A 13,245-nucleotide genomic window follows, 5' to 3' on the forward strand; every position below is an offset into this window, starting at 1 on the left:
GGAGAACATACAAACTCCTTGCAGATGGTTTTTTGCCCTTGGTGGGATTTGAACACCAGGACCCAGCGCTGCAAGGCTGCAGTGCTAACCGCTGAGCTACCGTGTGGCCCCGAATGTGTTTTTCATATTCAACGTTAGTCCAGTCGGACACCTGTGAGGGCTTTTTCTGAATCTTTTCTCTCCTTCATAAATGTGAAACTAGTCAGGCTTTCTGTTTCACTTGTAGGTGAGTTATTTCTCCGGCTGTGTTTGCGCCCACTCAGGTTAGTCAGTCGGGCCCACGGCTACATCTAGTGTGCAAGGCAGGGGATAGGAGTATCATACACTAGATCAGGGGTAGGGAACGTACGGCTCTCCAGCTGTTGCAAAACTACAACTCCCAGCATGCATACTGGCTCTGCTGTTCTGGGAACTCCCATGGAAGTGAATGGAGCATGCTGGGAGTTGTAGTTTCACAGCAGCTGGAGAGCCAAAGGTTCCCTACCCCTGCACTAGATATTCCAAACGGCTCATGCTCTTGTTTTTGTTTTTCTTTTGTGTTTTTTCCTTAAACTTGACTGAGAGGTTATTAGTCAGGGACCAGTCCATGGTCAGTGATCCCCAGACCATAACAAGTTGGTAATTTTTATACAAAACAAAAATTGTGACTACTTATGCCTTGTACACCACAAAACAGGGCACTTCTTCTTTTACTGAGTTGGGTTTAACAGTGGGTTTGCCGCACTTTTCAATTTGCCCCACTATTCTTATATATCCATGAAGACACAGCGTATGTGTGTTATGTGTTTTAGCAGTATGGCTACACTGGATAGATTTAAAGGGGCTCTATCATTGGGAAAAGTCATTTTTAGATAAGCACATCCTTGCATAGCCTATAGAAAGACTATTTCACACTTACCCTTTGTAGGTAAATTGCCTCAGTAGGTTTTGAATAAGTCCATTTTTATCCATATGCTAATGAGCTTCCACCTTGCACCAGAAGTGTCTGTGTGCACTGTCTGCTCTATGTGTATGTATAGCAGAGGCTGCTGTGGTGATAACTCATCTCTACTGTACATACACATAGAGCAGATAGTGCACACAGACACTTCCGGTGCATGGTGAAAGCTCATAAGCATATGGATAAAAATGGACTTATTCAAAGACTACTGAGGCAATTAACATACAAAAGGTAGGTGTGGAATAGCATGTCTAAAGACTATGCAAGAATGTGCTTTTCTAAAAATGACTTTTCCCAATGATAGAGCCCCTTTAAGGATACGTCCCCATCTATATTCTACTGCACAATTTTGTCCTGTAAAATGGCAAACACAATCGCAGAAACCTGGCACACCCCATTATAATCAAGGGGTCCACCCAATGCTGTTGGTATTTTTCATGTGATGGGCCGGGTATTGCTGTTATTTAATAGTGGACAAAAAAAACAGAAATAATATGTGATTTTGTATATGTTTGTCTGTTGGATGCAAAATGGATCCCAATGACAATGACAGATGTTAACCTATTAGTTTGGCACCACTCTGAGTACTATACACATGTGCACCATCATTGTTTTGTGCGCTGCTGTCTATATAGTAGACAATGTAGAAAGGAACCTACGGTACCTGGTAGTTACAGTGAGAATTTCATACAGTTAGAAAACACAAAGACGCTTTTTACAACTAAACATTGTGTTGACATGTTTTATACCCAGCATGAAAAGCCCCTGTGTGTGACCCCTCTCGCAGCACTGCGTTGAGTCAGTGATTTGGTTACGTGTTTGTTGCTGTCTGCATTTGTTTATTACACTGACATACAAAATATTTATTGGTTGCAAACATGCGCGTTTCTCACCTCCTCTGCAGCATCTTGAGAGCTGGAGAAGGAGAAAATAGTTGATGCAAGAAGGAAAACTAAGTAGTTCTTCATGGTGAGACCTGTTGAAGACATTAAAATAGAAATTAAAAAATGCTAAATATCCTTTATAATATTTAATAATAATATAGGACAAAAACACTGAGATGTAGTATTATCTTAGTCTTTTATCTCAGTATATGTGTAAATCACCATAAGCTCAAGATAAAATTCACAACAAGTCTTTTACCTGACTTTGCAGCACATTTTTACCAACACATCCATAGAAGCAAGGGCAGAATCTTCCATTTGCCATCCATTCCATTTAACCACTGACCCCACATATGCACATGCGTGTGAAGCCTTACTATGGGGTTATCTCACAAGATGGCCATATAATAAAAGAAGAGTGTAACATCTCTGCCTGTTCGGGTCACTGCGCCGCCCTCTGCTCGCGTGCGGCGGTGCCGGAGGCGTGTGCAGTTTGGTTCTTGGCTTAAAGTTTTTGGTCGCACTGTGTGAACACAGCTCTAGTTCTGTGATTGTATTTGCACCACACCCGTCTTCTACCCTTGTTTGCCTCTGTTCATGAAGTTTTAATTCGTGTGATTGACAGCCTGCCTTCCTGTCAACTCCAGGGGCAGGTTCTTCCTCCCTATTTAGTCTTGACTCTCATTCACACCAGTGCTTGCTATTGCCTTGTGCATACTTGCTCCTGGCAATGGAGCTCTGGCTTTCCCTACTGACTATTCTTTGGACTCTGATTTGGCACTGCATCGCTCAACTGTTACTGACCCTTGGCTAGCTGACCTCTCTTTGTTGTTGCCTGTCTTATCTCCGTTTTGTGTTTCACATATACAAGAAGGGACCGTCTTCGTGGTTGCCACCTATTACGTAGGATAGGGCCTGGCAATAGGAAGGGACAGTTGGGGGCTTCAGTTTAGGGCTCACTGTCTCTTGTGTCCCGTCCCAGGGTTCAACAGCTACTGGGGAATTGCTGTCCTAGCAATTCCCTAACAAAGAGTCAGTCAAACCTGCTTTGCAGCTGTTCTCCAACTGCAGATACTGGGGAAAGAGGGCATGTTGGACTTCAATAGCTTTCTCTTCCATATGTTCAACTAACATAGTCCAAAGTCTTTTGGGTCATCTGGGTTACCATGAAGGCCACTTAGAAGAGCTCCTATATATGAGATCTTTCAGCTATTTTGTCCACCATGTTAATTTAACTTGAGGGGAACAATCCAATACCAGACACTTCTGCTAGCAACTTATAAGCCATGAAATCCTACAGACCTCTTTTCCCAGTATTTCCTGTTGGGGAAAGCTTGGAAGATGATCGCATCCCATTGGTGGAATAAAGGACAATCTGTGTTTGAGTAGCGAGAACACAAAGTCTTAGACACAACCGTGCATTATTTTGAACAGTAAAAACATTAAATGAGTAATCCATAATATAACACATTATTCACTGAGTCATGAGAATGGAGACCATGAATGGAGCAGTGGGTAAGAACGCTTACTACCATTCCATTCATAGCCTATGAAACTAATGGAGATAGGTGAGCATAGAGCTATATTAGGTAGTTACATAAATGGATATGGCATAATTTGTTAATATCTAGAATAACCAGGGATAACTGGCTGCGCATGCGCGGCCTAGTTCCGAGGCCGCAATTGCGAGCATGCGCAGTCAGCTCTACTAGTGTAAGAGCCAACAGAGGGACACTGCTGAAGAAAGATGGGGAGGTTCCAGCAGAAGATAGAGGCGGCACAGGATCCTGTTCTTGGGCAGCGGTGGGGACGCCCTCATCGCATTTTCAGCACTGGGGCCTGCCCCCATCGCTGCCAGAGAACTAATTTACATACCGGTAAAAAACGATATTACTAAGGAACGGCGCGACGGAGATCCCATCTAAAGGTAGGAGATGAATAGCCTTTCTAAAGGCTATTCCGACGTGTTAGCCACAGAAAAAAGTTTTTTAATGGTAGAATCCCTTTAAGGAAAATATGATTGTCTAAATAGTATAGTCGTTCCCTGCGGCCACACGGCACAGCAAGTTGCCTTCACATTTTTCATATGAACTCCCATTATATCTATTAATACACAGGAGAATGTAGAAAAGTTCAACAATATCAATATTCTAAGAAAATAAAGATATTACACTTTCAAAGATTACTCCCGAAGTTTAGAACATTTTGCTCCGTCCAAATGCTAGACATTGGTAATGTGATATCAGGTGAATTAGTGTGAATTGTTGGCAGCTTTACAGAGGTGAAAAGAAAGATGTATTGATCTGGTGCTTTCCTGCTGGAAATGAGTAAACAGCCAGAAAACACCAGCACAAACAGATTAACAGTGAAACCTACACAGTATAAGGTACGAGAGCGCAACCGCGCCATAGACAATGCCTCACAGATGTAATAGATAGGTGGATCTGCTAAATAATGGATCTGATCAATAATATGTTTGTGATGGCTCACATACGTTGTCAGGCTTCTGCTTTGTGAGTGAGGCGGAAAATAAATGGGTGAGACATTTATAGAGGTAGAAATAAACACAGCAAGTAAAGAGGTGGCCACATGATATTTCTGGATTATTCATGGATGGTCAACTATTTCATCATTTATTAGATGTCTTTTACAAAAAAACATTGATACATAACTGCAACCCATCTCATGCTGGTAACTTCACCGAATCCAATACTGGTAGGATCACCGAAACCTAGATGTAAGTGCGGCATAAGAGTAATAGCATCTGTGAAGGGGCCCGGAGGCTGAGGCTGCATTATAAATCCAAGCCTATAACCAACACTAGGGGGAGCTCTCTACATACTGATTCATATAGCTATTGCATTGAGTAGTTGCATATCTTTATATAGTAAGCTCCTTCAGTGGTGACTGCAGGCTGTCAGACATTTATCACTTAAAGGAAACCTGTCATGTTGAACAAGGTGTTTGATTTGCAGCAGCATGATAAACTGCAGGAAAAGCTGAACAGATTGATATATAGTTTTTCAGGAAAAGCTTATATTTTATTCCTTTACATCACTGCTCTTTTTATGCCTAGACATCCTATGGACGCTTCTGCTCAGTGACTGACAGCCTTCTCTGTATGACTGTGCATACAAAGCTACCGATCAATCCCTAAGTAGGACCGCCCACTGGACTCCAAAGCTCAGAAAGAGCAAAGTATAAAGGAATAAGATACAAATTATACTGATACATCGACCAGCTGTATATACAATGTGACAGGCTGCCTTTAACTAGACAGCTATGCAAAACAATTCAGATGATTTGGATCTTATCTTTCAAAAATAGCCATTTACTGCCTGGGGCGACTAAAAACAATATGGGTAACCCATTCATGTCCTAGAATATTAGGTGTTAACCTTTAACCTACCTTAATTAATACAGTAATATTCCCAAAAATGACAGCCAAACTACTGTAATGCAAAAGTTTATGCACTGCTCATGTCCAACATAGATCCAGGGATGCAGACTTGCTTAAAACTTAATTTTTAATAAATATCACATAAAACAACCATTAAGCTAAAATATTAAAAAGAGGTAAATGAATAGACATCAGTATCTGAGGTTAGCTTACATATCATACTGACATCTTCAACCCTTACAAGGGCAGAACCACAAACCTAACCCAGGTACACCCTACTTCTCCCTAGAAATCCGTAGTGTTGCGGGACTTATTAATGTGGGGTGCATTAGGGTGAGAGCATCTTCTCAAGAGCAGTCCATCATAATCTGGACTGGGGCCACTCAACTCACTTACAACAAAATCTATCACCTGACCACTGGCCTTTTACTATCTTAGATTTCAATATGGCTGTTGGTCTCATCAGGGGTGAACCTTCCTTTTTCGCCGCCCGAGGCGGACGACAGAAAGCCGCCCCCTTCCCCGGAGGAGGGAGCGTGGCAGAGCAAAGGGGGCGTGGCTTAGTGGCGTTCGCAGGCAGAGAGCAGGCAGGGAGAGGACCTGCTCTCTGCCTGAGCGTGAGGGGAGGACGCTGGAGCAGCGCTGATCCAGCGGCCTCCCCAATCCACCGCTCGGTGCTAAGGACTGGCTTAGGTAAGCAAAAATGCCACCATGTCAGGTCGCCTCATGGGAGGTGCGGCACTGGGTCTCATGCTACATTGGTAGGAAACTTTATTATGATATATGTGCTAAATTCAGATACCGGTGTCTATTATTTTGTTTTTTTTGTGGTATTTTAGCTCAGTGGTAATTTTAAGTAATATTTATTCTGCCATTACAGACACGTATTCCCTACCCACAGGCTATGGAATACCATAAGTGTCGTAGCACTGGGGGGGTCCAACTATCAGGACCCTCCAGTGTTCAGGAGAGCCCCCTGCAGCCTCCTTGTGCATAAAGCGTCAGTGCACTTGTGTGACCAGCCCTCCATTCACTTCTAATGGAGTGCCAGAGTTTCCAAGCGTATAGGTGCTTTATTTACAAGGAGGCTTCAGGGACGTTTTCAATACTCTGTTTCCCTGATCAATGCACCCCAAACAATATAACACTTATCCCCATACCCAGTGACTAGGGGATAAGTGTCTGTAATGGCAAAACCCCTTTAAGGGATGTTATTGCACTATAGATATTGAAACCACCAGAGATATTATGCATGAAACCCTAAAACGGGGGTCAGCAACATCGGCTCTCCAGCTGCTGTGAAACTACAACTCCCAACATGATCCATTTACTTCCATGGGAGTTCCAAGAACAGCAGCGCAAGTATGCATGCTGGGAGTTGTAGTGTTACAACAGCTGGAGTGCTGAAGATTCCTACTACGGCTCTAAAACATGCTAAGCCACTAGACATATTAGCAGAATACTGTTACTAACTAGAGATGAGCGAGTAGTATTCCATTGAATACCTCGCTCCAATAGAAATGCGTGTAAACGGCCGAACACCAAGGGGTTAAGCGCATCAAATATTCACCACACTTAACCCCTTGGTGTTCGACCGCTTAGACGCATTCCTATGGGAGCGAGGTATTTGATGGAATACTACTCGCTCATCTCTATTACTAACTCCTTAACCAATCTAGTAGAAACTTTGGCTATTGTATTGAGGATTTGGCATTGGTTTGAGTATAATAATGGATGGGGTATTTTTCTGTCACCATTGTGGACACCAACAAATTTGGAAACGCCTGAACACAAACACATCGTTTTAAAGCTATATATCAGTTTACCATCAGTACAATGGGGGCCTGTAAATTCCGATTTTGCCCCTTTACAAAAAAAGTTACAACAAAAGTTTTGACCCCCAGCCCTATATATAGATATATATAGTGTTTCCAATGTTTTATTATGAGCTTAAATGTTTCTAAATTATCAAGTGTAACATTTTATGGTTGCACATGTCCAAAGTATCTGTCATATATGGGCATGCTGAGACATCCATCTGCCGCGACATCTTACAGTAACTCGCTGGCTGAGCACTATGGAATAGCTAGTTCTGCTGGCATACGACCGCTTATCCAATTTCTGCTCTAAATATGCCGCACTGTGTTGTTAAAACACGTCTGTAGAGCTGCTGACTCATGGGTTTTAATATTTTTATAATTTTTGATGAATCACTGATGTCTCAGTACAGAACGATGAAAAATTTGGAAAAGCAAAAAGTGTAGAGTCTATAGAGTAGAGGGGAGAAGGTTTCCATTGTGGTAAGCTTAGATTAGTCGCTTTATGTAAAATATGTCATGTTATCATGGCATTAGTCTTAGTATAAGGAATTTCATTTGGGCTTTTGAGACACGCCATAGGAAATATTGCTTGTCTATACATCACAAAGAACCAAACCATCAATAGACAGTCAATGATACGCTCCATAAATGTTAGGCTATGTGGTAATATGGGATTTATGGGACCTGTGGACCATGCAAAAGTCAATAATCTTTTATACAGGCAATAGTCTAGGCTATAGGTACAACTCATCCAGCTGTTACTTACAGAAGTACTCCGATGACTCTGCTATAGTAGGCCTCATCGTAGACGGAGACGACAGAGTGGGACTTTGTGGGATGGTGTCAGCGGAACCACCTCAGGATTAATGCTGGGTTAGTAGAGGGTTTGTTTTATAATGGATCCTATCCACAGGATAGTTTATTGGTATCTGATCAGAGGGGGTCTGACACTCAGACATTGCACCAGCAAGTTGAATTGGTTTTGGAAGGTCATCTGTATTTGATTGGTGAGGGTCCATGCACCGATCAGAAGGTATATGGCCGGAAGCAGCTTTGCTCCTATTCAATTGAATGGAGTATTCCGTCACTCACACTCTGGTCTCGTTCACTTAAAGGGGTTGTCCCATCACAAGGATCCTATCTATACTGCTTGTTAATGTGGATGTAAGACTTTTCCTAAATACACTGTTTAGCAAAACTGCTTTGTTTGTCCACTATCTTACTTTATTCAATTCTTTGTGGCCACAGCCCTGACTTAGCTGCTCATGAGTCAAGTGATGTATCTGCTGCTCTCAGGGAGGAGGGAGGAGGGGCTAAGTGCACGGGAGCGAGCCTGTGTATCTAGCTATTCCTGTGTCTACACCACGTGACCTAGCTCCCTGTTAGCAGATAGAGGAGAGGAGCTGCTTTCATTTCTTCTGTTCTCCCAGTTATCAGGTTAGCTAACTCAATTGTGTTCATTATGGCAGAGACAGGCAGTCTCTGTATGTAACACAGAATGGAGTTGCTGCTGCCTGTACTTCATAGTCCAATATGGGTGGGCGGAGCTACACACGGATTTGGGGGCGGAGCTAAACGGTAGGTTGCATGTGAAACCCCGCCCACCAAATGATGCAAGAAACCAGGAAGAAAGAAGATTTTACAGCAGTGAAGACTGCTGAGTATGTGACATGGGAATACCCCTTTAAATAGGAATAGAGTCACTATATACAAGCTGTTACCTTGTATATAGAATCCGGCAGCCAAATCAGCTGATCAGTATGTGATCCTGGTGTTGGAAACCCATCAATAAGATGCTAATGATCTATCCTGGCTCTTTTTCCACTATATATCAATGTGCTCAGCTCCTCCTGCTCTACAACATATATACACATACACTCACCGGCCACTTTATTAGGTACACCATGCTAGTAACGGGTTGGACCCCCTTTTGCCTTCAGAACTGCCTCAATTCTTCGTGGCATAGATTCAACAAGGTGCTGGAAGCATTCCTCAGAGATTTTGGTCCATATTGACATGATGGCATCACACAGTTGCCGCAGATTTGTCGGCTGCACATCCATGATGCGAATCTCCCGTTCCACCACATCCCAAAGATGCTCTATTGGATTGAGATCTGGTGACTGTGGAGGCCATTGGAGTACAGTGAACTCATTGTCATGTTCAAGAAACCAGTCTGAGATGATTCCAGCTTTATGACATGGCATTGCATTATCCTGCTGAAAGTAGCCATCAGATGTTGGGTACATTGTGGTCATAAAGGGATGGACATGGTCAGCAACAATACTCAGGTAGACTTTGGCGTTGCAACGATGCTCAATTGGTACCAAGGGGCCCAAAGAGTGCCAAGAAAATATTCCCCACACCATGACACCACCACCACCAGCCTGAACCGTTGATACAAGGCAGGATGGATCCATGCTTTCATGTTGTTGACGCCAAATTCTGACCCTACCATCCGAATGTCGCAGCAGAAATCGAGACTCATCAGACCAGGCAACGTTTTTCCAATCTTCAATTGTCCAATTTCGATGAGCTTGTGCAAATTGTAGCCTCAGTTTCCTGTTCTTAGCTGAAAGGAGTGGCACCCGGTGTGGTCTTCTGCTGCTGTAGCCCATCTGCCTCAAAGTTCGATGTACTGTGCGTTCAGAGATGCTCTTCTGGCTACCTTGGTTGTAACGGGTGGCTATTTGAGTCACTGTTGCCTTTCTATCAGCTCGAACCAGTCTGGCCATTCTCCTCTGACCTCTGGCATCAACAACGCATTTCCGCCCACAGAACTGCCGCTCACTGGATGTTTTTTCTTTTTCGGACCATTCTCTGTAAACCCTAGAGATGGTTGTGCGTGAAAATCCCAGTAGATCAGCAGTTTCTGAAATACTCAGACCAGCCCTTCTGGCACCAACAACCATGCCACGTTCAAAGGCACTCAAATCACCTTTCTTCCCCATACTGATGCTCGGTTTGAACTGCAGGAGATTGTCTTGACCATGTCTACATGCCTAAATGAGTTGCCGCCATGTGATTGGCTGATTAGAAATTAAGTGTTAACGAGCAGTTGGACAGGTGTACCTAATAAAGTGGCCGGTGAGTGTATATAACATAGGTGCAAGTTCCCTTTCAGTCTGCTTTATTTTATCTTAGTATATGTCCCAGAAGCTGAGGCAGAAATCTAAGGGTAAGTTCAGGCGGAGATTTTTGGACCAGAACCTGAGACGGAGGCCACTTCAGGTTCCGGTCCATAAACTGAAAGCCGGTGCACTGCACCAGCATCCAGCTGCGCACTCTGTTCCAGATTAGGCCCAATGAATGGGCCTAGTCTGGAGAGGGGAGTGTCTTCATGCCGAATCGCGAAGCGAAACGGCCTGAAGAATGAGCATCTCGCTTCCTGAGCGGCTCCCATTGACTTCAATGGGAGCAGTCTTTTTGGTGAGGATTTTGAGATGAATACGGCCTCAAAATCCTGACCAAAAAACTCTGTGTGAACTTAGCCTAAGACTGAGCCTTGGGTTTCTGCAGTTCTGCGGGTTTGCACACTGACTAACCCCATTGAATGAGCCTAATGTGTGTGGCCACCTTTCACAAAGAACTTGCTGTTTTATGTTTTTCTCCTACAACGCGGGAACTTAAACCTGTACCCCATGACCTCTGCCGCAGTTACCCATTGAAAACAAGTGGAGGCAGCAGCAAGACTTTTTCTCACGTTAATTCCAATGTGAAATGCATGAAAAAAAATGCAGAGTGAACATACCCTTAGGCTACAAGGCACCGTTTCATGCAAACTAACTAGAGAAATGAGCAAAACAACATTCTGCATAAGGTAAGTGACAATACCTGAAAATGTTCCATATGTAGGGAATAAAGGAGAAACGGTAAAAAGAACAGGGGGCAAAGATTGTGTGTATTCACAGTGGAAGGGGGGCGGAGGTGGTCACCGTTTGTAGTCACATTGGGGGGTGGGTGTAAAATGCTTTATTTACACAGGCTAAAATGATGTTGAGAAAGTTTTCTGCACTTGTTCCGAACACATTTTCTTATTACTCAGAGGTAAACTCTCGGGCATTTAGAATAACTCACAAGATAAGACATTTTCGAGTGATCAGATGGAGTCACAGATAGGTCACATTTATGCAGGAATGTAGAAACCACTAGAGGCGGAAGAAACTTTCATCTGTCTGCTAGAGTTTCGTTTCTTAGTTTCGTAATGTTCCAGTTGTTGGAGATGAGATGGAAATTTTTTTTTTACTAGAATTAAGTACAGATAATTCAACATTTAGTAGAAATGATTCAGTCATGAACATGTAAATCACCATGACTTTATATTAATGGTATTATATAAGCTGCACATATATAGCTATTGCTGCATTATACAAGGGTCAGGGGCTTAGCTATAGGGCTTGCAGTCAGTACCAGGCCATGGACCATGAGGGGATCCCAAAGGTCCCTCTGCTCCATAAAATATACCACTATTCTAAATGGCACTAGGTAGGTAGGGGCCATGTTACATATTTTTGCATTGGGCCCAGGAGCTTCCAGTTGTGATTTTGAACTAGAACAAAGTAGGCCTGAGCAGCTTCAGCTTATTACCATGTCCTAAAGAACTATCAGTAGTAGACATACAACTATCTCCCCAATTTATCTAAGTTTCTGTTCATAATACCATTATTACTTCCATGCAGGATGGAGCTATGACAGATCCATTTTTGGACACATCTCAACACACACATTTATTTTTAATGGCCAGGGGCTCTCAGGGTGGAGTTCTTACTATGTTACTGTGCGGAGGAAAGAATATTCTGCTGACCATAAAGTTGTAAGATAAAGTTTACTGACTACTACAGATGATCAGGGAAAAGTCACTAGATAGCTGGCCATGTGTCACAGAATGCGTCTTACAGCATAAATCCAGAGTTGGACTTAAAGATCTTCTGGTCAAGCCAAGCTTTGACACTATAACGGCAGGCCAGATGGACTTGGATTTTAAGCCAATAACTTGTTGCTTGGTCCTATTCGAGTAGTCACCATGTAACACTATATTATACCTTTATTGGCTTGGTTCACTGTAGCGTTCCATGACAAAATGCATTGTTGGTTGGCGCTGAAGGTAGGACGTAAGACGAGTTAGTAGTCGTCATTTAAGGAAACATAGAAAACGCCATCAAAGCAATAACATAGTCTAACTGCAAATCCATAGGATTACTATGGAGAACAGACAACTACAAGTCTATGGAGTGGTGCTCTATGGCATAGAAATCTAGAAAAATGTTGTACTCTGTGTCAGAGAAATCCGTCCTCTCAAGGATCCATACAATTATAGGAATTAATAGGGGCCACACGGTGGCTCAGTGGTTAGCACTGCAGCCTTGCAGCACTGGAGTCCTGGTGTTCAAATCCCACCAAGGGCAAAAAAACATCTGCAAGGAGTTTGTATGTTCTCCCTGTGCTTGCGTGGAAAAATGTACATTGTGGGCCCTATGTGGGGCTCACAATCTACATTAAAAAAAAAAAAAAAATTAATAGGCAATAATGGACATTCAGGTCCCAGTTAATCTACTGTCCCCTCCCTTCCAAATTTATGATATCACAAAATTTCCATTCCTTCCAGAGGCAGTATACAAATTTGGATAAAAGCTGAATAACAATGCATATGTCACAGTATTCAGATCAGCATCCGTTTCTTCTGTAAAGGCAAAATATCAAAGATCAGATGTCGGGCTTTTCCTAATTCCTAACCCTAGCCACATAAATGTATGAAGAAACGTATGGACGTGAGTGATCCTATTAGTACAAAATGCTCTTAAACACTATATGTTAGTTCTTGACTTCTGTGCTAATTCTACAGGACATTTGTTGTCTGCAGGGAAATAAGAATAGCAGTGACCCATGGATATCCTTCATGGTCTGCTTCATCTGTGTGAAATCAACATATTTCTGTTTATTATGTGCCTGACATCAAATAGCTCTATGGCGGTGAACTACACATTGCTGTCTCGTGCAATTTCCCAGTCCAAAGTAGATTAATTGCACCGACATCTTTCGGTGAGCTGTGTATAGAGGGACAAGGTACAAGACGGTATTGCTCCTCCATTACCAGTCTTTGTAGAACCTGGGATAGCCATTGATCATTTATGGAAATATAGCCGAGTGCTCCAAACCATATAATACTTGCACAGCCCTAGTAGCGGCATCTGACCATGTCCT

The 13,245-nt window shown here is 42.9% G+C and overlaps 1 protein-coding gene across 1 annotated transcript in view; it reads right to left on the reverse strand.

Annotated features, from left to right (window-relative positions):
• The window catches only part of SERPINF1 (serpin family F member 1), a 48,089-nt gene that overhangs the window by 20,328 nt on the left and 14,516 nt on the right, over positions 1 to 13,245 (reverse strand). Inside the window, exon 2 of the mRNA XM_075263633.1 lies at positions 1,834 to 1,916. Within this exon, the coding sequence (XP_075119734.1) occupies positions 1,834 to 1,908 (75 nt within the window). The 5' untranslated portion in view covers positions 1,909 to 1,916. The remainder of the gene's footprint in view (positions 1 to 1,833; positions 1,917 to 13,245) is intronic.

Source organism: Leptodactylus fuscus, chromosome 2 (genome assembly GCF_031893055.1).
Source record: "Leptodactylus fuscus isolate aLepFus1 chromosome 2, aLepFus1.hap2, whole genome shotgun sequence".
Taxonomy (NCBI): Eukaryota; Metazoa; Chordata; class Amphibia; order Anura; family Leptodactylidae; genus Leptodactylus; species Leptodactylus fuscus.